The sequence below is a fragment of the Salvia miltiorrhiza genome, chromosome 6, assembly GCF_028751815.1.
Source record: "Salvia miltiorrhiza cultivar Shanhuang (shh) chromosome 6, IMPLAD_Smil_shh, whole genome shotgun sequence".
In the NCBI taxonomy this organism is placed as follows: domain Eukaryota; kingdom Viridiplantae; phylum Streptophyta; class Magnoliopsida; order Lamiales; family Lamiaceae; genus Salvia; species Salvia miltiorrhiza.
The window spans coordinates 912,905-936,182 of NC_080392.1; the positions used below are offsets into that span (position 1 = coordinate 912,905).

Sequence of the window (23,278 nt, forward strand, 5' to 3'; positions counted from 1 at the left end):
TAAAAAACGTCCTCTTTGAAATTAAACGAAAAAAAAAAATAGTAGTCTTCACAGATGATATCAAGAATTGTAATGGAATACTAATAGCCTTCACATCACAGTCCTAACCCCCTTTGAAAAAGAGTGTATATCTTCCTAAGCCACCAGAATGCTTCCTACAAAATTTATTAACCAACGAAATCACTCTCCGGCAACGTACCAACTTCTACATACCAAAACTTGAGAAGATGAGCACCAAAGACGAGAATCGGGTGTCGAATTTACACGATTGTGGAAATTTACACGATACGAGGATTAAACGTGAACGTTCAACTGCATATTGCTTAAATATATTTACATATCTCTGGTGGCCGAAGGGGAGAATCATCATCCAAGCGCGACACCATCTTCCAACATCGTACTAGCCAGAGTGGCCTGCAACAACAAAGAAGGAGAAAAAAAGAATAATATATATCATCTCAGCATATTTAGAAACATTTTCGGATTGAATCATAAAATCAAGCAACTTACAATTTGGAGATATTGAACACGGCCGATCTCCGCATATGTTACAGTAGCAATACCATGGTGTGAAGGCGTGTTTATTGCGCTCCACGAAACAAGACACTAATATTATTGTATTTCATGGACGAAGAGGGTAATATAATACGGATTATTATCAGGAGGTATACACTTCCCTCTACATCTTTGCACTCCCACAAAAGTATAAAAAAGTTTCTTGAGTGAAAGCATCATTTCAGATTCATTGCTGCCGCCATATTTCTTAACCTCTGAGCTATTTCTGAGAACGAAGGCCTCTCCGCCGGATCAGAACCCCAGCAACTTTCCATCAATGACTTCCATTCCGGGTCACACCAGGTAGGGATTTGTGGGCGCAACGTGTTGTTCACAATCCCTCCTGCAAACAAAAATTAGAAACAAAGTATAACCAAACAGCTTCCAGATAACTGATTTGTCGTTGTTAAACATTGAATATAGAGGCTTCGACTATCTCAAACAAGATTATCTCATTATACGCATCAACACCCAAAACTAGAAAAATGAAAAAAGAAAAAAAAAGACCAGAGTAAATATTACAGTAATGCACGGATAATCATTGACCTCCAAAATTTTGTCAACACTCACTCTCCAAGAATGCTTTACTAGGCAGGCTATCAGGCTATGCTTTCTACATGAAAACGACAAACCTTAAAATTCTGGCTTTATTGGCTTACACTAGACCTTAATACACCATTGATTTGACTTGCAAATCAAGCCTTAATTTGACTAAAGGCACCCATGAGTGCATGAAGCAAAAAAATTGTTACAGGCTGCGTTTGAACATAGAGAAGCAACAGGCACATTATTGCATCTTACTCTGTTCTACTTTATGATTAATAAGAACAAATAAACAGTTATATTCTCTGAATGCATAAATGGGAATATAGAAGAAAGTGTTACAAGAAAGAGTGTGCTGCCAAATAGATAATTGTATACCAATTATAGAAGCACAGTGCATATCCGTATATGGCTCATCACCAGTAAGTAGCTCCCACATGACAATCCCAAACGAGTAAACATCGATCTGCAATGGGAAAGCAAAAAAAATAACTGTCAGTGATTCACGTGATTTTATTTCCCCCTTCCATTATAAGTTGGTATTCTCTTCTGTTCCGATGGGGCATTCTCTCTCACTCTCTCTCTGTGGGGTTTCTGGGGGGAACTTAAATTGGACCATAATTACCTTTTCCGTCACCATGTTACTCTTTCCACTCAGGAGTTCAGGTGCCATCCACGGTAATGTCCCACGAACACCTCCCGACACTAAAGTATGTTGTTTTACCTTTGATAACCCCAGGTCGCCAATCTAAATTAAAATTCAATAAGAACAAAAATCAGTTTCTCAAAATTTTTATCAACCTAAAGCACCACTCACTAACCAACCCTAAAGGAAAGCAACAAAATAGTTAGGATTTTGGATGACCAAATAAAGTCACATCAGCATAAACTCAGTGAACAGTAATCGGCTTCATGCATAAGCTGAAGTCCAAAGGATCTTCCAATAATTCTTATTAAACTTCTGAACTTCAATGAGCCACTGCACACAGTAGACGCTGATGGACAACAAAGAATTTAGGAATTTTTGGTAAGCCAATCAACCTACCTTGCAAACTGGACGATGTGGGTCTCTCATGTTTACCAGCAGATTTTCACATTTTAGGTCAAAATGAACAATATTTTTTCCATGCAGGTATTCCATACCAAATGCAGCATCCATTGCAATTATGAGTCTCTTACGTCTATCAATTGTTCTGCTCAAAAGTTCATTAAAACAGAGTCAGATAAACAATACATGATGAGAATATGCAGGCCAATCTGAGAAGTACCGTACCTGTCCTTTTTCTGAAGAAATTGTTTCAAAGATCCATTAACCATGAACTCTGTCACAGTTGCTAAAGATCCGTCGGGGCCATCACGAACCACTCCATAGAAAGAGACAACATTTGGATGGTGCAATGAACTTAGTATCAGAGCTTCTTTCCAGAAATCAGCAATCTATACATCAAGTAAGTGAAGTCAGGATTCAATGTGAAACGTAATGGAGGAACCCAAACAGTATGGGCTTGGAGGGCGGAGCGAGAGCAAGATTAAAAATCATCCGAAGCAAGTACAAAACAATGTATGGTGTATATAAGTGTAAAAGAGTACCTGTAAATTTTTGAGACATTTAGGAGACAGCCAAAAGGTTGTATGGATGTTTATTTAAGCACACATACACACATAACCACAAGAAATTATTCATCTGAGGAACATGAGATTCAATTTTTGACGACAGGAACTGACAAGATTGAGCAAACTTGCTCAGTCACTTACTAATAGAACATCTTTATTTAAGCAAAGGAACACTATGTTGTGTTGATGATGTACAACAAAAAAGGAAGACAAATGACAGCAACTACTGCAATGCTGCAAGCAAGTAGTTCCTAACATCAGATTTGACATCACAGGGAAGTTCACATAACTGAAAGAATGAATAAAGATCCCATCATAGCTAAAAGCAGAAAACCTCCAGCATGAAAGCAAATGCTCGGCAAAAAGAGAAGTAAAAACATTAATTGTCATCGAAGAAAAGTTCTCTAACATGTGTTGCTTTTTCCACTCAGCTAATGATCTAGGGTATCCTAGAGGCATTGACATCTTACTCATCTCCAATGAGTCTCACTCTCATGGTATAGAACACCTGTTGCAGTTACCTTAAAAAAATTGACTTTAACTTCATAACAATACACAAAACACGTTTTATCATTTCTGAGCCACTCATTGTCAACCCAAAAACAGAGGCAACTAGTAACAGCTAAATCTCTTTTGGATGCAAAGGAGAAATAGGAACACTCTGCTACCAGCACAGGAAAACTAAATGAATATGCATGAAGTAAGAAGAAAAGGGCCATTTTACACAATATAATAAAGTCAGAAAGCATACCAGACGTTCCCTTTCAGATGGTCTTCCAGCAAAGCAGCTGGCTTTTATTCTTTTGATGGCTACATCCGATCCTTTCCACTTCCCATGGAATACAGCACCGTAAGTTCCAGAACCAAGTTCCCGAATTTCCTCTAGATCTTCATTTCTTATTGTCTATAAATTTAAACAAACACATAGTTAGTAAGGGTAGCACATCAGAGAGCATTCATCAAGTGGATATGCAGATGTCTTGAAGAGGAAAGCAATGTTCCAATAGCATAAAAGTACACAATTGGCAGGGCAAAACCAAACAACAGCAGTTGTAATGAGCATAAAATCAAGAACATAGATGAGAACCTGCAATCCTCGATCAAGTGCTTCTGTCTCAGCTTTTGTCATCTCTATCTTGGAATGGTCAACATTGTCATTATCAGAATCTACCTCCAACTCCATGTTGCCATCCTATAAAACGACAAAGGTTATTTAAGAATGACCATAAATGCATGAGCATTTGTACACTTGATTCATACCATTCCATCTTTGTGGTTTCGAGCATCCTCAGTATCAGCATCATGCACACTGCCAAAATCAGAGTCTACTCGAACTTTATCTTTGACCTCCTTCAAACTCTGTAAAGCAGCCTCCTTCACGGATGCAATTAACTCGGGCAAGAATTCTAATCTGTCATCTTGCTGCTCAGGAGCACCAGCATTAGTTTCATCACCATTTAAAGCATCACCATTTTCAACAGCAGACTTTGGAACATCAGAACTTATGACTATGGATGAAGCTAAAGCATCTGAATTCTTGTCAATTGACGCACGAACACAAGAGTCTTTGGCCACCCCTCCATTATTTTTCTCTTTGCTCCCTTCAAATGCACCATTCTCATTCATGATAGCTGATTTATTAGTTTCACTGCCACTCCGGGAATCAATTCCAGAAGCAGCAACATTCGTAGTCACTGATGCATCATCAACAAGTAAGACCGGATCCGACTTAGGAAATGGATCTTTAGAAGTAAATGGTGTAGCCAACACAGCTGCTGATGGGACAGATTCCACATTACATGGATGGTGATTCTCCAAAGCGTAGGCGTTAGGAGGAAATTTCACAGCCGGGAGATGAGGAAAGTCTGACATGAGAGAACTATCATAGCCGACAACTTTGTGTGATGATTCCGCTGCCCAGGGGCTCTGGTTCTCTAAACCAGTTCTCACCCTGGGACTTCCCTCCAGAGCACCACGAATGAATCCCATGGGAACAGAGCCATTAACTAGCTGAGAAGAAGCAGGTGTTTCATAAGAGGGACCACCCTGCAATGGGCTATGAACATTTCTCCACAGAGGTTGTGTAGGAATCTGACCATGAGGAACCTGGTATACATTATCAGTACCATATGTATAGGGAGCATTTCCAAAGCGAACACTGCGCTCCTCTGCGGATGGCAAATGGACCTGTGACCCTGTTGCTGCTGCTTGATCCTGAAACCCTTGACTGCCATAGTCAACTCCAGGACGAGCATAGCGTTGATCATCATGATGGATGTAGTGTGATTGCACATGGTGTCCATCACATACATTACCATGCCCGAGTGGAACATTCATCCCATTGTCTACAATGTAACTATCAGCTAACCTTCCAGACACAGATACAGATAACTGTGGTCTCGGTTCCTCAGCCCAAGGATTTGGCTGATGTGGCGAAACCCATCCTCTTTCATGACCATGGGTTTCGGAATACACTGACCGAGGATCGTTTGGTTCCCTGCAGTAGTATGGAGGGTTCAGGTTCCCGTCCGAATTCAACATGTATACGTCTCGGTTTCGAGGGCACTCGGCACAAGAATTAGGGATTTGAAGATATCCATTTCCCATGTTTGTTGGCTCTAGATGCGACTGCTCACCAGGCTTCCAAGAAGAATCAGGATAAATTTGATTTCTTTGAAATGGCATCCGGCAATGATCACAAACACTATTGCCTTCATAGACATTGGACCCTTGGAGCATGTTGCCTACAAAACCAGCCTTCTCATTGACTACAGAGCCAGCTGGAATCAGCACCACATTGTCTGCATACTGTGGCTGTTGCTCGTAAATAGAATGATTATTGATAGGAGGTCGGTTATAATCCTCAGGTACTCTATCAAATTCCCCATATGGTGTTCGATAACGAGATGATGAAGGTGAAGTAGGAAATTCAGCAACTGGTCTCTGATCTACAGGTTGTCGAGGAGAGTAATAAGCAGGACTCCATGGAGCCTCCATTTCATTATACCTTTGATTAACTGCTTGCTGGAGTTGCCCTGACCCTAGATGAGGAATTGTCAGATGCCGCAGATTCATCTGAGCCATTGGTAATTCCATGTTTCTCTGGTTGTGGACACTGCCGTCTAGATTCATCTGATTAATGTATTGCTCAGCAGCCTGGACATCATCTAATGATCCAACTAGGATCGACTCACCTAGTGGCTTCCTCGAGTCGGGAGAATCATTAAGGCTATTCAAGGCATCCACATACCTCCTCTCATTGTCCCTTTCATCTCCATCTCCGAAATGTAAAGAACCATCTTGATCAGGATGGGCAAACAAAAATATTCTCAACCTAGTAAACCCATCCGCCGATCCCAACTTATCGTACTCCTCCATCATATTAGTGACATCATCGTCGTTTACAACAGATACAAGAGCATCGAGATCTTCATCCGGCTGCTGGTATTTCAGCACAGTTACACCCTCGTAAAGCTCCCTCATCTTCCCCATGAGCTCTTCATAAGTTATATCACGCGGAACACTCACAATCCGTGTCTCACCTCCAACATATCTAAGCTTCCCATCTTGGGGGCGAGGCAGTATACTACCACTGAAACTACATAAGAATTTAACACGCTGACTTTCGTCAGAACTCAGGACGCATGCCGGGATCATTGTAGGGCTATCCATCAAGGACAAGGCTGGCAGTTGTTGATCACTTATATCGGGTAGTCCCAAATTCTACTTCGCTCAAATCTTCACCCCCTCAAATATACACATTGATGTCTCAAAACACTCGTTTGCTCCCAATCCCAATCCTAAAGCCCTCGTTCAAGGTCCACCAACTTCTTGCACTAAACAGCTCAAATCGTTTGCAACAAGAACTTATCAAGAAAAGGCCAAATCTTAACAGTTAAGGAGTTACGAAAACATTTAAACCATTCAAAAATTCAATTAGGCCAATAGCAACACCGAAATCCGCACCGTCACACGCATTCATCCCAAAATAACAAACTTTTCAGCCAAATAATTGAGCTTTCCGAGCAAACCTAACAAATCCAGATTCAGAAACGCATGAAATCGAAAATACACAAACATCAGATTTACCTGATAACAGGGGATTCCAACAACACCAGAGCCCTGAATTTTTTTTTTCTCAAAACCCAAAATTCAAGAAAACCCCAGAAAATCCCCCAACCCTTGTGGATCCCTCGTAACCCTCCTTCAATCAAAAACTAATCATAAATAATAATAATAAAAAAGGGTCGTAAAATAGTGCGCTCTCTCTCAAAAAAAATAAGAAAAAAAACCGGCGAGGAAAAAAATAAGAAAAGGGACTGAGAGGCGGAAGTATCTGTTGGGCGATATATAATCCCTAATTCATGGAAATATATCTAGGGGGCCAAAAGGGATGAAATTAGAGGGATTTGGTGATAAATTGATGAGAGAGAGAGAGGCGGAGCTGTGGAGAGAGGGCGAGGGTGGGAGGAAAGGTTTGGAGTTTGGGGAAGGTGGAGTTGCCAGGTCTCGGGACACGTGGCGGCTTTTTAGTTATGGAAAAATAGGCATCAATTTATCTGCAATAACGGCATATTCTTAAACAAGTGAAGCCATGTGTAGAATTAAATGCTAATTCACTCTTTTTTTTTCTTTCTAATATAATCAAATTACATTATTGAGCCAATTTGAAACATTTTATATCTAAGTTTATTGGTGAATATGAAGCGCAGTTTGTTGGTAAGACGCTTATTTTTCAATTAATGGATCGGAGATTTGAGTCACTTAGAGAATTAAAGTGTGAGTGTACTTTTACTTTCTTTGGGTAATAATAATTTTAAAAAAAATGTATATATCTAAGTTTCTTGGTGAAAAATATATATTATGTTTGTGTGTATAGGATAAATATTTATAATTGGCAAAAAAATATCAAATTTATTTAGTGTATTATATACTTTAGTAACCAATGTATCACTTTCGCGGATTATTAAATAAATTTACGATCTATATAATCTATATGTATATAATATTCCCTCGGTCCCACTTGACTTAGCATGTTTTTCTTTTTGGGTTGTTTCATTTGACTTGATTTTTTTGGGTAATTAATTTCCACTACAATAAATATGAACCCCCACACTTTTACACTATAATTTTATTCTCCTAAATGACTATGCCGAAAAGAGTATATAAAAGAGGAGTTTTATTCCCTCGGTCACACTTTTCTCTCTTCTTCCACTAATTTTCTTTCTCTTTTCTTATATTTTTTATTTTAATTCACATTATCAAATTTTATTCATGAAAAATATTTAATATACATCTTAAATTTATGTTCGCGGCATGATATTTAATCCCTTAATAATACATATTCTATTTTTAACTATCCATACTAATTTTCAAAAGTAATTAGTTAATTTCATAAATAATATCCAAATTATTTACTTTTTGATAAATTGATAATTAAATAAATTAATTTAAATATTACATCATAATAAACTCGAATTTAAAATATTTAATCTTAAATATTAATCATTTTACCATTAAATCAATACACGCACATTCTTAACTTCGAAATTTTGATGGGATCCCATGATCACACTAATAAATTAAATTTTCATTTACTTCAAAAGATTTAAGTCTACTTTCTGAAACAGCACATAAACTTTATGTCGGCACAAAATCTAATAGAGCCCACTGGGATCTTTATGGGCCTCGAGTTCTGGCCCAACATAACTTAACCTCAGGTAGGCTACTGGGCTCCAACTGAAATACTCCATCCGTCCCGGCTTTTGGTATCCAGTTGAGAACAACACGGATTTTAATAAAGTGATTGATGTGTTGTGAGTGGAATAAGGGTCCCACATTTTATGTGAGAGTTAAAATAATTAAAGTGGAGTAAGGGCCCCACCTACTTTTACCAAAAATAGAAATGGATATCAAAATGTGGGACGGCCAAAAAAGAAAAGTTGGATACTAAAAGCTGGGATGGAGGGAGTATATATATATATATATATATATATATATATATATTTATAAAAATTAGTCATAAATCTTGCACATTATTTTCCTTTTCTCTTCTTCTTAAAATCATTCATAATAAAAATCATAACTCGGCAAGAAAGTCAACTACAAATTGCTAAGTCAAATAGATGGACTTGATGTTGTGACCTACTATTGACACGGTCATTAGTGATTTCAAGCTTGTGCAACGTAGATTATACTCTTTCGATGTCACGGCATGAATATTTATAAGTGACACGAATTTAAAAAATATTAAATAAAAATATATTGTGAATGAAAAAGGGGTTTTCACTTTATAAAAGTTGAAGATGAAAAATAAAGAGTGTGAATATTTATAAGTGACATGAATCTTAAAAAATATTAGATAAAAATATATTGTGAATGGAAAAGGGATTTCACTTTATAAAAAATAGAGATGAAAAGTAAAAAGAGTGTGGTGGGATAATGTATAAATATAAAAATATACATATTTTTATGAGACAATTCAAAATAAAAAATTGACTAAAGTTCGTGTATTTTACATGTCAAATATTGACGGCGTGGTTGTGTGACCTTCAAATATGGGTTAAAAAAGTGAAAAAAGAAGAATAAAAAAAAAAGAAACAGTATATGATCTCTACAGCTGGAAATGGTATAAAAATGGCTGCGTAATATCCTCCAATTTTTTGACAAAAACTGACGTAATTCGATGGCCGTCACATTTTCCAAATCCAACGGTTGGTGATTTCCCCAGAACTGCAAACCCCATCCTAAGTCGATGCCAGAATTAGGAGATATATATATACACCTTCACCTTCACCTTCAACAATGGCTCCTAATCTAATCTAGATACTCTCATCAATATCAAAAAGGGCAAAAAGCATAGCTCAAAAAGATCCCAAGCTCTTGCTTTTCTTCTTTTTATCCTCAACTTTTAAAACCGCAGTTCCGGAAAAAGTTGCGAGCTGCTCTTCTTCCTCTGTCACAGTCGCTGTAAGAAGGGGATCTTGGTTCCAGTCTTCGATAGAATCACGAAATAGCAACACCCCACTTTCGGTTTTGCCTCGAATCAGCTCAATAGGTGAGTTTTTGGTTGCAAGTGTGTGTTTTTTGTTAAGGGGGAGATGGGCTTTTGGTGTTGATTGATCTGTTAGAGGGATCTGGGCTTTTGAGCTGAGAATTGAGACTGGTTTGTGATTTTTGGGGGAGTTGAGATCTGTTTGACTTCGTTTGTGGATTTATTGATTTTGTGCTGTATCCCGATTTTGTTGATTTTTGCTTCTTGCTGGAGTTTTGCAGTGACAAAATGCATACGAGGTACATGGAGAGAACAAATTCGATGAAAGCGGGAGGAAAGAGGAGTTTGGAAGATGGTGAGGGAAATGAAGATCAGCAGGAGCCTGACAAAAAGCGACCTGCTTTAGCTAGGTGCACACAGTTGATTTAAGTAATCGCTTTTGAGTAATCTAGTTCTAACTGTGAGGTTTCTTGCTGTATCTGGAAATAGATTATTGATTTGTTCGTGCTTAGTATCTTCATTTATTCTGGGTTGTTGCAACTGGGTCTCATTATGATGTTGAGAAACTTCATTTTTTTTGCAAATTGTGTGAAAACTGATGTCGAAAGCAATTGGTCGGTTGAAATTTCGAGGGTGGCTACGTTATTATTATAGTGACTCACTATAAACTCAACTGGCCATCACAACTGATTCGTGTCAGTTGACTTATAAGTTCCGCTATGTTTCTTCGCAAATGCTATTACATTTATTTACTTGACTGGTGAGAGGGAAAGTGTGGATTCTTATTATCTGATAGAGCAGTGTGTTTTTCATGCAGCGTTATTGTCGAGGCTCTTAGGGTGGATAGCCTCCAGAAGCTATGCTCGTCTCTGGAACCAATTCTCCGAAGAGTGGTAATGATGAATGCATTGTGAATTTTTGTTCTGATATTTGACTGAATCTGTTAGGTATGAAGATTCTAATTGGAGTGTACATTATATCATTGAATTCTTCTATTGTTATGGCTATATGAATCCAAGTCCTTGTAGATCTTACCTAGACAAGAAAAGACCTCCATTTACTTGTTCTTCCATGTGTTCTTGTTCTTCCTTTTTTGGTTTGATGTAGGAGTGAATTCGTACCAATGTGAACAAAAAGTTATTTGTGGATTATGGATGGCCTCTAACCTATACTGAAATAGTTTGTATACTCCATAAAAGCATGCCCTTATGTATGGCCATGGTCTCATTCATAAAAGTATGGTCTTCTATGAAAACTCCAGCATCACTGGCATAGTGATTATGATAAGTTATTTTGCCTTATTCTTAACTTTTTCTTTTATAGGTTAGTGAGGAAGTTGAACGAGCTTTGGCTAAGTTGGGTCCGGCCCGAATCAATGGAAGGTTAGAAATTAAATGTAGTGAACCTCATTTTATACTGATTTTGGTTTACTCTTTAAATGTCTGATGGTGTTGTATTCTTTTGAAATATTATTATGGTAGCATTTTTGGCAAAGTAAGTTTTGATATATTACCTCAGCTGTGCATTCGTTCTATGCACTAATTGAGTTCTGAGGAGCTCTACGGTGTGCTTTGATAAGAGAGTAGAATCATGAGAAAGAGAATTTTGTAGATAGATCAAATGAGCAGACATATATGTTCTTTACATTGAATATGGTTTACGCTTTTGATTTTTAATAGAATATGCTGTATTTTGCAGTACGGTAACATGTCTTGACTCTTTAATACTGTAAAGGATTTGATACTGCAATTTCCTATTCCATTTTCTCCAATTCGTTCAGTAATTTTCTTTCTCGTATTCTGTCGATGATACACATTCATGAGCCACCTGTGAAGCTTTTAAATTACTAACTCTTAATCGTTAATGGTTACCTTGTATATCTTTTAGGATTGGACCACCCTTGCAGTGTTGAGTGTGTTATCCTTTCTTAATCACTAATGCTGTTTTCTGATATTTACTGAATCTTTGACTCAATTTGTTGTTCACCGTTTCCAGAAAGTGAGACCTTATTCAAAACACTTGTTTCTGAGCACCTCTAGTCTGACATTTGTTAGACCTTTTGTGACACCAGACACGTCATTTGTCTTTTTTGTGTTGATTGGAGTAGTCACCTAAAAATTATTAGAGTATGTTGCTAACAATTTCTCTATTTTTTTACATTTCAAAACGTTGTGAATCCATTTTTCTTTTGCTTTATCAGCATATTCGCACGCCATATATCTAGGCCCAGAACACGTATCATGAAAATGCAGTGTTGTAAAAATGATTGCAGTGGTCACCTTGAGGCTTGCCTCAAGGCGAGGCGGTGCGAAACCGCTCCAAATATTACGTCTCTGTAGTTAATTTAGTGAAATATGCATCTTCTGATTGGAGCGGTTGCCTTGAGGTGTTCTGAACTAAAAGTAACAGACACAAATCTTTTCTTTTTAAAATCAAAAGCCCATGGATATTTATAGCTAGAACTAAAAGGCCCATTCAAATAATTATATTTTAACCCTAAACTAATGTATGAAAAGTATGAATAAATAAAAACTTGCATGGTGGAAAAAACGCTGACCTCACGCTACACAACAACACTCTCATCTCCACAACAGCACTCTCTCACGCCTCTCTCACCGACTCACGCCAACCTTTGACAATAATTGGTGTTTTTGAGATATATTTTTGATTGCTACATGGTGTTATTTGTTTTTTTATAATCATTAACGCCTCGTCGAGGCAAACTGTCTCAACTCAGCCTTAAGCTTTTCACAACATTGAACATACAACATATGATTAATTTAGCTCACTTTGGTGCTCTTACCTTATAAGTAGGCTCTTGTTTATCTATCAGAAGTGTCTCCAGCTTCTATTTCAGCTGGTTTTTTTGTTTATTACTTCTGAGACTTCTAGTTTTCAGGTCATCACCTAAACAAATTCAAGGCCCAGATGGGAGAAATTTGCAGCTTCACTTCAAGTCTAGGCTTTCTCTTCCGCTTTTCACTGGGGGAAAAGTAGAAGGGGAGCAGGGTGCTTCAATTCATATTGTACTAATAGATGCTGACACAGGCCATGTTGTAACATCTGGACCAGAATCTTCTGTAAAGCTGGATATTTTTGTGCTGGAAGGTGATTTCAACAATGAAGATGATGAAGGCTGGAGTCGGGAAGAGTTTGAAAGCCATATTGTCAAAGAACGTGAAGGAAAGAGACCTCTTTTGACTGGGGAGTTGCAAGTCACTCTCAAGGAAGGTGTAGGAACGCTAGGTGATCTCACATTTACTGACAATTCCAGCTGGATAAGGAGCAGGAAGTTCAGACTTGGTCTGAAAGTTGCATCAGGATATGGTCAGGGCCTACGCATCCGGGAAGCAAAAACAGAAGCTTTTACTGTCAAAGATCATCGCGGGGAATGTATGTAGCTAATATATCAACTAAAAGCTATCAGTTGTTGACCTACAATGGCATGAGAAAGTATAGTGATAGCTTTGTGCATACATCTTGTTGAGTTCTTTTAAGTAGTACATACACGGAAGCTTGAGAAAGGATATATAATGTAGAGTTAAAGGAGCATACATACTATATAAGTGAGTTAGCATGGGAAGATTTATGCACATGTATTTGAATTTGATTATCTCCATTGTTTATCATCATAGTTCAGTAAAGAGATGGAAAGTCACATTTGATACATAAGTGATGCAGACCAATTAGTAAAACATAGCAATTAGGCCTTCGTAATTTAAGTGTTACGGATGTATCTTGCAGCCCTAAGCCCTTGGACACTCGTTTAACCTTGTATTAGACGTCTTCAAGTTGTGTTTGATCTTATCTATGCTCCTTCCGTTCTGAACATTTCTGCACCACAGTTTCTTACCATCTTGCTTATTTACTGTGACGTACTGGTTTCTGATAGTGTACAAGAAGCATTACCCACCTGCTTTGAATGATGAAGTATGGAGATTGGAGAAAATTGGGAAGGATGGATCATTCCACAAAAGGCTTACTAAAGCCAACATATATACTGTGGAAGACTTCCTGCGGCTTGTAGTCAGAGACTCACAGAAGTTACGGACAGTAAGTATTTGCAAACTATAGCTGTGGTTGATATGCTTCTCGATTGTCTGACTTTGATATCTGGTGTTGGCAGATTCTTGGTAGCGGTATGTCAAATAAAATGTGGGATGCCCTCATAGAGCATGCCAAGACTTGCGTCCTGGGTGGGAAGCTTTATGTATATTACCCCGATGATACAAGAAATGTAGGTGTTGTTTTCAACAATATCTATGAGCTGAGTGGCCTCATTGCCAATGAGCAATATTATCCAGCAGATTCACTTTCTGACAGCCAGAAGGTAGGTCAATTCTCTTCTAATTGGAGCCTGCACAACCTACTAGACATACTGTGTGTACATAAAATGGTTTATTTCGGGCTGTCATATGGGAAACTGCGATCACATTTTGATTTTAGTGATTAACTTCAGTACTGTTACAGATTTTTAACGTCTATTGTTGTGCATGTAGGTTTATGTTGATACTTGGTTGAAAAAAGCATATGACAACTGGAGTCAAGTTGTGGAGTATGATGGAAAATCTCTGTTAAATTTCATGGAAACTAAGAAGCCAAGCACATCAAAAAGTGATTTACCTCTGGGCCCAGTTGACTATTCTCTTTCTTTAGATAATCAACTTCCCCCACAGAGATTGCCGGCATCTGCTCCCTCTGTTCCCTCTGAATCTGCATCGATAGATCAGAGTGTGATGGTTGGAGGTGAGCATCACCTTATTGAAAGCGATTTGAGCTCATGTAGGCCTTTCTGTTTTATAATGAATCCCCTAGAAATAAAAGTCTTGCATTTCTGTACAACCTGGTCTGTTCTTTCTTTAATAATAAACCTGTTTAGAAAGGTTGCCTAGCTTCTGATCCCATGTGTTCGGCTCTTTTCCTTAATGAAATTGCACCAGTTCCCCCACTGCTTGGAATGAATGAAATTATGAATAAAACAGGGCATGTTGATTGCCAAATGCTTTGAGAAGACTCTTCAAAATTAAGCTGGCAACAACGCCCCTTTGATGTTGATGATGGCATGATGCATTATCTGACAGATTAATAAACTTAATTACATTATTAATGTTATCTTTAGTTTGTAGTTTTCTGTTCTCATTTTGCTTTGTAGCTCTTTGAGTTGTATCTATATAATTGTTAATATTTTATGGCCCATGGGGTTACTTTTCCTGGCCCAAGCTTTTACCTTTTCCTTCAATTTTTGATGTGATGGCAAAGAAATCAGTAAGTAAAAGTGTATGCTAGATCAGAATGTATCTGCAAAGTCTCTCTTTCTCTGAGTTTTCTGTCAATGCTAGTCTCTGTAGTTGTAGGACTCTTTTGCTGGTAAATTTTAATTTGTTCTATTACATTTTGTCAAGCCTAAATAGCGTGGAAAATATTTGTTTGTGAGGCAGTATTCAAGGTGACTAAATGCCCTATTTCTGCAAAACAACTTTCAGGTTATAATGACAATATAACCACGAGATATTCCCCGCAGACGCAGTTTGCAAGTTCCCGTACCCAGTTCGAACTGCCCTCTTATACCCCGCAGCTGCCGCAGGTCAATCATTCCCAAACCCAAAATGCCACATATGATAATAGGGTTAACCTTGCTCTTGGTCCTTTCGAGGACTGGTCGAGTTCTCGGAGTAAGGGTGTTGATGACTTCTTGTCAGAGGATGAAATCCGTATGAGAAGTCATGAAATGCTGGAAAATGACGATATGCAACACTTGCTTCGGCTGTTCAGCATGGGAGGAGCCTCTGTTAGTGCTCCTGAAGATGGGTTTAGCTTCCCTTCTTACATGCCGTCACCTTCTCCTGGCTTCAGCTATGGAGAGGATCGAGCCCGTTCTGGGAAGGCCGTTGCTGGCTGGCTGAAGATCAAGGCTGCAATGAGGTGGGGCATCTTTATCAGGAAGAAAGCAGCAGAGAGGAGGGCACGCATTGTGGAGCTGGAAGATGAATGACTTTTCTTCAGAAGATTGAGTTAACATTGTTAACTGGCCGACTTTTGACAACTGCTACTCTTCGTTAATGCCATTAGGATTCATGGAATTTCACGACTGTATCAGAGTATATAAATCCTCAGAACTTTGAAGACCTTTGTTGTCTTTCTGAAACCAATGATTTCATGTACAGTCAACTGTACAGTAAGTTTGCTTATAAACATTTTCAATTTGATTGTTGCTTACACACTCTGTGTATGTATGTTGAACATGTATAACGAATTGCTTTTCATTCGTTTAGAATCAACTTAGGGAAAGAACATTTCATGAAATTTATGTACTCTGAATTGATATATAGCTTGTTGTGCTATTTTGTACGGTTTCCTTTTTTTCATATAATAACATCTTCTGAGCTTTTGCTATTCGTGTCTTTGGTTTATGTTGTTGTAGTCTCTGTCCTTTTGGCTCACATACTATGAAAGTTACGTATCTTCGATATTATCGTAGGTTAATCTGCCTGTTTCAGGTATGGTGAATCGGTGATATTACCTGTGATTTATTAGTTTGTCGTGTGCAGACATGCTTCCTATTGTATGTGCTCTCTAAAAGGATGGTCTGCAGAGTTCTTGCTCGACTATGGGGGGTATTCACATTTGTATCTTTGGTAGATTAACTCAGTTCATTTCTTTCCTGTTAGATTTATCCGTTGGTTGCAAGTTTATGACAGATAGCCGGTATATATGGTAATGGCTTTCTTCTGTAACTTGGATCTGAAAGGTGATCAGCTTCTTGACTTCCACAATTTGGTAAGCTTCCATTCTTATGCTATGAATTTGCATTTGAGACACTGAAGATCATAGCTCGTCGTACAAGTGACTGAGAAGGTACATGTATTGCGCAATGAAACCGTGTCCGAGGCTGCTTGCTTCTAGTTGAACAAATGTCCTGAACCATTTTTTTGTTCATGTTTTTCTTCATTATCTGATAATTTAAGCATACATACTGTTCAGGAATACACACGATACAAGTTGGAAAAAGATTCAAAGAATTGTATATATCTATTCATTATATGCAGTAAAGTAGTAGTTTGCATCACTTCTGTGTCTTTCATCTTCTTCATGCTGTGGTGTTGATGGTGCAATCTGCAGGGAAGCCTTGTGGGAAGCGCTTTGAGTCGGAGCAGTAGTTGTATATCATGTAATTCTTCTGCACCCACTTCAGTCTTTCCTGGTTTGTGGCGTCTAGTTCTTCGTTCAGCCACGCATTACTGTTGTTTGCAGGTGGATTATTGCTGCAAGAAGACGAGCCGGACGACCAAATACAGGCGTTGGCGTTGAAGTTCCTGTACGAGGCGGTGAATGGAGCGTGGCTCCAGTCCGTCTTGACAAGGCCGCCTCTCGTCGCCCAGTCATCCGCGTTCCAGAGGCTTGAGTAAATCCTCATCGCCTGGTTTTTCGGGTACGCAACTCCTACTGACTCCGAGTTCTTGAATTCTCTGATGGGAGTGCCGTCGACTGAAAATCTGAAACCGAAGCAATTTGTCAGTTGCGGATTCGATTGAAATCTTTTCTCTATGACGATATGTAGAATTCGGATAGGTGAAGACTTACATGATTCTCTGAGGGTTCCATAGGATCGAGTAGGTGTGGAAGTCTGCGGTCGGGTCGAACCAAAGGTGGAACTGCTGCTCCCGGCCGCCCTTCCCTTGGCTGAACACATTAGTATGTAGAATGTAAGGGTCACCACTAAGGTTCCCCAAGAACTCGAAATCTATCTCATCGTGGGTCGGCCCTTGCGAAGATAGCTGCAACGAAAGAAAGAAAAAAAAAACGTCGATGAGTTTGAGTGTCGCAACGGCTCGAGGAACGAGATGGGAGGGCGAGAACTTACATAGTATGCAGTGACAGTGCCGGCTGAGTTACCGGGGACGAGTTTGAGCTGCATATCGATCTTTCCGAAGAGGTACTCGTTCCTGGACTGGAATCCCGAGCCTGAAGCCTTGTCGAGGGAGAGGGTGAGGAGCTCGCCGTTGTTGAGGATCTTGGCGCGGCCGTCGCCCCACGTTATGTCGATGTCTTGGTACAAGTTAGCAGACGCCGCCGCGGCAAAGAAAGTGATCACCAAAATAGGTATGATTTTGGAAGCCATGTTGAGTGTAGATTGTGTGTTTTGATTTGATTGAGAAATGGTGAGACGATGGTTTCTAAGTTGGAAGTCTTAGTTAGGGGGTTTTATAGGTGTGTGGAATTGTATAGATTTTGGAAGCATGAGAGGAAGCTGCATTTGGGGAAAAGGTCAATTTATTTGCCAGGTTGGACACTGGGTTTGGGTCGTTTATTCACACGAGATCTTTCTAATTTTTTTGCCATTTTGGTGGTTTCACAAAACCATGCAATTTCTATTTTTGAAACATTATTTCATCAATATAGCTTTACTTTCTATTTATATTTTTCATAAAGTGGAACTCATTTTCCACTCGCAATCAGGGGCGGAGTAGGGGGTTAAAAATAGTATGAGTATTTTCGTAACTTAATAAATACATTACGTCCTGATAAAGTTGAGTTGTTACTTTTATATTCACTCTCTCTTTCGTTTTACTTTTCCTTAAATTCGTGCCCAAAAAAAAAACATCTCCTTAAATATATTTTTATCTTCATCGTTATCGAGTTGAACTTCAGAGTTGAATCGACGTTTTGATGAAGCACACATAATTAGTCATGCTTGAATATTAGAGATTCATTTTTTGAATTTGGATAAAGTTTTATCCGCCTTAATTTTTTAAAATTGCTTTGTATGAATTTGAAAATCAGTTTAAAAGTATTTTTTTTATTATTTAAATATTTGTGTCACTATTACCGCTGTATACTTTTAATAGACGGAGGAAATATAATTTACCTGAATTTTTTATGATTTTGATAATTCTACTTTTCATGCAAATCATACGTCAAAAACAAACTCTTACAAAGAGGATAATGCAAACCGCGTTGTTAGAAGCAAACAGTAAATGAAAAAGTGAAAATTTGAGTAATAGTTAGGTGGGAAGCATTGAAATGTAAATAATCATAGCTGGAGACAGATGGCTGATCAAATGAATGGACATTAAATGTTACTACAAATTTTGAATAATGAAGAATTTCTCTTAAATTTTCACGCGGTTTGAAACTTTCTTCTTTGCACAAGCCGGTGTGGTAACTTGTGGCATGGGAAAAATCTTTTATTAATTCAATATTTCTTGATAGGTTGATTGATTTAGAAATTTTAGATTTATTTTTTTTGGCCGCCTTAAAATTGTGCATTTTGATAAAGTTAAAATATTTAAAGTTTAGCCGAATCGAGTGGGACAAGAAAGATGGAAGTGGACATGGTCTTTTCGTTAAGATTTACTGCTCCCTTCGTCCCACGAATCTTGACACGTTTGGATTCGACACGCGAATTAAGGAGTTGTAGATTAGTGTTTTAAGTGTGTAGTTAATAAAATATAAAAGTGATAAAGTAGGGGAGAGAGAGAGTAATAAAAGTGATAAAATAGAAGAGAGAAGATAATAATTATTATCCAAAATGGAAATGTGTCAAGATTCATGGGACGGCCCAAAAAAAAAACGTGTCAAGATTCGGGGGACGGAGGGAATACTAAATTGTTTTAATTGAAACTAATTTAAACTAATAAAATGGTGGATTGATTGAAGAGCTAATATGCTTTCTTTTTTCCTTTTAATAGGGTCTAGTGGATTGATTTAGAGCTTGTTGATTTTGTTTGGGTGGTTTTTGATGAAGAGTATCTGTGAGAGACTATTGATTTCATTTTGGTGGTTTTTAAGTGATTAGATTGTTAATAATATATTGAATTTTTGGGTCGTGTATTGCAGAGTGCTGGTTGAAGTAATATCGACTTAAACACCCTTAGATGTTGATGATTTTGCTTAGTTTTTTGTGAAAAATTTTATAAATTTTTTACGCACATACGATTTAGTTAAAAATATGTAAGAAAATTTTGAAAAAGTGAATGATTTGACATAGGTGTGATCTGCTGAGTATCATAATGATTGAAACGTAAGGTGTAATTTAGCTATTAAAGCATAAAATACATATATTTATAAAAGTGTATATTTTTCATACAGAATACAAAAATTCAATTGTTGAACCAAAAAAAAGAAGAAGAAAAACATTAGTTGAATTGGTTTTTGACATTCTTGGCTTTCCTTCTAGATTGTGAGAATATATAATTTTATTAATAGTTTTTATTTTATTATTTTATTCACTATACCCGTTTAATTAAAAATATAGTATAAATATTAATATATCATTTATATTATTATTACAGTAATTGGTATGTTTGAAGTTGCTCTGTTTGAATTATAAGTAACTTTGGATGTTTAAATGAGCTTCATATTCTTGAGTCCATGTATTTATATGTTACAAAAGCTTAAAATTTTTCCCACTTTCAACAGCTGAATAAATGAGGACGACTTTGAAAATAACATCAAATCGAAACACAAATAGAAATTTCAATTTCTTCTGCGCTTGGCAAACCTCTCCCGCTTTGGCCTGATTTATATAATATCATTCTATAGCAGAATGATAGGAAAATTATTTTTCCACCTAAATTGCAACCGTAAATTTCTAATTTTTTTTCCGGCAACATCACTTGTAATTTTGATTGGAAAGTTTAATTGTTTGGTGGCTGAATTTGATCAAATTTATTTGTCCATTTATTAACATAATGTGTGCTTATTATATCAACTTTAATTTTGTCATGCCAATTTTTATTTGGGTGAAATTAAAATTCAGGGCAAATTTTGAAATGGACTAATAGTTTGTGGATCTACAATCAAATAACGTCTCCAAAAATATGTTGTAAAATACTGATTTATAAAAAGTAATTAAAAGATCCAAAAACTCATTCTAGACTAATAGAATATTTAAAAGAAAAAATATATAGATATTTTGTTAAAAATTTTAAATAGATAATAGTGTTTATTAGATAAGAAAAGGTTTTGTCAAGATCTTGATCATTCATTTGGTATGACACCAACTATAAAATAATTTTATCTTCATTCCACTCACAAGATTTATATTAAATGTACATAACAAAAAATAGTAAAAAGAGATGAAGTTTTATTTATGTCATCTAAATCTATATCTATATAATATATGAAAGCATAATTGCAACGGGTTGGCCACGGGGACCTCTGACGCCCCACACCATTGCGACGGGCGGGGTCTTCCTAGGCCTCTAAAGCTGCCATTTACGACTCTCTTTTCCACTCCTATTTAGGAAGGTCCAAGTCATTTCCGACTAGATTTGACAAGGGGTTTATCTAAAAGATGGAGAGACGATGGAACCTTCTCCTACTACATTTCACACTTTACCTACGATGGACCACTAGACGACAACAAAGACTAGACGGATTGTTATGTAGCTAAGCCTGAGATTGTGAAGGTAAATGTTAGATTTGTCACATTTTTCTGTAATCTACTTTCTTTATCTAATGCTTAACTTTCAACCCATCCAGGAACTGTATTGTATTTGTAAAAGCCTCCAATCTATGGTGCCAGACTAGGGGGCTCACAAGACTTATACAAGTCTTTTACAGATTTCTTGAGCATAAAGGAAAGGGTCTACCTCCCCGGTGGTGGAGCTTTACCTGTTTGAGATTATTCAACTAGAGGAATTGGGACTATGTGAAGTCACAGGTGACCTTGAAAAGGTCACTGCCAACATCACAGCGCTTACTGCGAGTGTGGGAACCTTGAACGTGCAGTCGTCCACCTCATAAGCGTTTGAATTGTTTGCTTGATAGGCTAACAACATTTTTCTGGCCTTCCGATGATAGGATTTGATTATTTCTTTTATTCTACTGAATGAATGAATGATTTTCAAATTTATCTCTACTTTCCTTTTCTATTAGCTTTATCATCTCTATTTTTTCCTTCCGATGTTTATTCATTTTGACTGCATGGAAATTATAGAGTTTTTCGGTTAGATTCCTAGATTTATGACATTTCCAATATATGTTTATGCTATGTGTGTGGCTTACTTAGCTTAAACTGAAACCTTGCCTTTCTATTTTTCAAACTGATGGATTCTATTAAATATACAACGATATATGATTGAAAAAAAACAAGGAAAAAGCTTATGATGAGGACTAGGAGGGAAAAATAAATATTATGAGTATTTCTTACTTCAACAGTTAGCATAGTTTTGAATTAAAAAATAGCAACTCCTTAGAGATGATTGGAAAACTCATACCCATCCTATGTCATTTTATGTCCCATCGTTTGACCGAATTATCGATTATGTTCCAACTTTTCGATAATATTTAATTGGTACCCAATCTACCAACTTTTTTTTAATTGTGTCCCGTAAAAGTTTTCCGGCGTCCGAGAGTTGATGTGCAATGCCGGAAACTATTACGTGGAATTATAAAAAAAATCCAAATAAAAAATGAAATACACGTAATCAAGAGTGTTTTTAAATCAATTTTTATAGTTCATCGTCTTTCTCTTCCACAACTTGAAATCTTAAAACCCTAGTTTCATAAATTGAAAATCACTTGACAATTGTTCATGCGCAAACTGAAGAAGAAGGATGCCGTTCATCTCGTTGCCAAGAATGGAGAATTCGGGAACATCAATATAATCTTGCCTCCCTACATACTCCTTGTCATCGGCCACAAAACAACCACCATGCCACATTCTGAAAAGAACACAAGGGGACGCCATTTCTGTATGGAAATGAAAATAAAAAAGAAGACTATCAACTTGAGGACAACAACAACAGGTACCAAAAATTCGAAGAACTATTTTCAGAAATCACAAAACACCACTCCAGTTCACAAAACACAGCAGTAAAATCCCCAAATTGAAAATCACAAAACGCCACTACAATTCACAAAATACAGCAGCAAAATCCTCAAATCGTTTTTAAGAGTGCACTCAATTAGTCTAATTCACAACCCGAGAGAGAGAGAGAAAGAGAAAGAGCCATAGGAAGAGAGCTCGTGGCGGACAAGATCGCCGGTGGCGATGTAGGGCACAACGACGACCTTCGAGAGGCGGGCAGCGTAGGTGCCCTTGCCCGTAGAATTATTGACGAGTAGAGACGAAGAGACTACACTTCGCGAATGCTCCAGCTGCAATATCTGGAAGAGAGTTCTTCAATTTCGGATTGACTAGATCGACGAGTATGTCCTGGGATTTTTGTTCGAATTTCCACTAACTTCTTCAATTTTTGGTTCGAATTTCCACCAAAGAGTACCCTGTTGTTCTTCTTCTATGATTTGGGTATTCTTTTCTTCAAACCCTCAGTATTAGTATGTTTTAGTGCCACATAGGTACATTTTTTTTTAAGTTTAATAATGCTGACAATTCCATGTGAATTAATAATTCCACGTAATAGTTTCCAGCGTTCGACGTCAACTCTCGGGCGCCAAAAAAAATTTACGGGACACAATTAAAAAAATATTGGTAGGTTGGATACCAATTAGATATTATCAAAAAGTTGGAACATAATCGATAATTCAGTCAAACGATGAGACATAAAGTGATATTTACCCTAAATAAAATGATATCCAAATTCTAACATTATAAATCGGATGACT

The 23,278-nt window shown here is 37.4% G+C and overlaps 3 protein-coding genes and 2 long non-coding RNA genes across 11 annotated transcripts; 2 read left to right on the top strand and 3 right to left on the bottom strand.

Moving 5' to 3' along the window:
- LOC130987675 (uncharacterized) lies at positions 1-7,287 on the bottom strand. 6 transcript variants are annotated; one of them, XR_009089821.1, is made up of 11 exons: positions 6,802-7,250; positions 6,679-6,743; positions 3,973-6,548; positions 3,800-3,904; positions 3,464-3,616; positions 2,372-2,535; positions 2,144-2,291; positions 1,724-1,846; positions 1,477-1,564; positions 511-898; positions 1-414 (listed from the first exon to the last, which is right to left on the bottom strand). XR_009089821.1 is itself a non-coding variant. In XM_057911284.1 (10 exons), exons 3-10 carry the CDS (start codon positions 6,382-6,384, stop codon positions 732-734), a joined length of 3,360 nt encoding a protein of 1,119 aa, XP_057767267.1. In that variant the 5' UTR covers positions 6,385-6,548; positions 6,679-6,743; positions 6,802-7,250; the 3' UTR covers positions 467-731. The 6 variants fall into 6 exon arrangements, 2 of the variants coding, with proteins under 2 accessions (XP_057767267.1, XP_057767266.1); XR_009089820.1 differs by lacking the exon at positions 6,679-6,743; XR_009089819.1 differs by having other exon boundaries at positions 3,973-6,743.
- Positions 7,288-9,343: 2,056 nt separating this feature from the next.
- On the top strand, positions 9,344-16,099 carry LOC130987677 (calmodulin-binding protein 60 B-like). 2 transcript variants are annotated; one of them, XM_057911287.1, is made up of 9 exons: positions 9,344-9,769; positions 9,988-10,116; positions 10,524-10,599; positions 11,030-11,088; positions 12,606-13,099; positions 13,599-13,759; positions 13,833-14,036; positions 14,206-14,452; positions 15,190-16,099. In XM_057911287.1, the coding sequence occupies exons 2-9, from the start codon at positions 9,995-9,997 to the stop codon at positions 15,696-15,698; spliced, it is 1,872 nt and encodes a 623-aa protein (XP_057767270.1). In that variant the 5' UTR covers positions 9,344-9,769; positions 9,988-9,994; the 3' UTR covers positions 15,699-16,099. The 2 variants fall into 2 exon arrangements, with proteins under 2 accessions (XP_057767270.1, XP_057767269.1); XM_057911286.1 differs by having other exon boundaries at positions 9,382-9,769; positions 14,206-14,488.
- A 380-nt stretch (positions 16,100-16,479) lies between these two features.
- LOC130987678 (probable xyloglucan endotransglucosylase/hydrolase protein 23) lies at positions 16,480-18,130 on the bottom strand. Its single transcript, XM_057911288.1, has 3 exons — positions 17,568-18,130; positions 17,288-17,481; positions 16,480-17,199 (listed from the first exon to the last, which is right to left on the bottom strand). Exons 1-3 carry the CDS (start codon positions 17,823-17,825, stop codon positions 16,794-16,796), a joined length of 858 nt encoding a protein of 285 aa, XP_057767271.1. The 5' UTR covers positions 17,826-18,130; the 3' UTR covers positions 16,480-16,793.
- Positions 18,131-20,574: 2,444 nt separating this feature from the next.
- Positions 20,575-21,583, top strand: LOC130987680 (uncharacterized). Its single transcript, XR_009089823.1, has 2 exons — positions 20,575-21,117; positions 21,191-21,583. It is a non-coding gene; the product is annotated as an uncharacterized LOC130987680 (long non-coding RNA).
- Positions 21,584-22,140: 557 nt separating this feature from the next.
- On the bottom strand, positions 22,141-23,259 carry LOC130987679 (uncharacterized). The gene is made up of 2 exons (XR_009089822.1): positions 22,724-23,259; positions 22,141-22,402 (listed from the first exon to the last, which is right to left on the bottom strand). It is a non-coding gene; the product is annotated as an uncharacterized LOC130987679 (long non-coding RNA).
- Between the last annotated feature and the right edge of the window lie 19 nt (positions 23,260-23,278).

Excerpts from the sequence above, each read along its gene's own strand:
- LOC130987675 (XM_057911283.1), bottom strand. The coding sequence starts at position 6,384 with ATGGATAGCCCTACAATGATCCCGGCATGCGTCCTGAGTTCTGACGAA. Across the intron at positions 3,905-3,972 it reads GAAACCACAAAGATGGAATG|GATGGCAACATGGAGTTGGA; the intron begins GTATGAATCAAG and ends GTCGTTTTATAG. Across the intron at positions 899-1,476 it reads GCACTGTGCTTCTATAATTG|GAGGGATTGTGAACAACACG; the intron begins GTATACAATTAT and ends TTTTGTTTGCAG.
- LOC130987677 (XM_057911286.1), top strand. The coding sequence starts at position 9,995 with ATGCATACGAGGTACATGGAGAGAACAAATTCGATGAAAGCGGGAGGA. Across the intron at positions 11,089-12,605 it reads CCGGCCCGAATCAATGGAAG|GTCATCACCTAAACAAATTC; the intron begins GTTAGAAATTAA and ends TCTAGTTTTCAG. Across the intron at positions 13,100-13,598 it reads CAAAGATCATCGCGGGGAAT|TGTACAAGAAGCATTACCCA; the intron begins GTATGTAGCTAA and ends GGTTTCTGATAG.
- LOC130987678 (XM_057911288.1), bottom strand. The coding sequence starts at position 17,825 with ATGGCTTCCAAAATCATACCTATTTTGGTGATCACTTTCTTTGCCGCG. Across the intron at positions 17,482-17,567 it reads GCACTGTCACTGCATACTAT|CTATCTTCGCAAGGGCCGAC; the intron begins GTAAGTTCTCGC and ends CTTTCGTTGCAG. Across the intron at positions 17,200-17,287 it reads TGGAACCCTCAGAGAATCAT|ATTTTCAGTCGACGGCACTC; the intron begins GTAAGTCTTCAC and ends CTTCGGTTTCAG.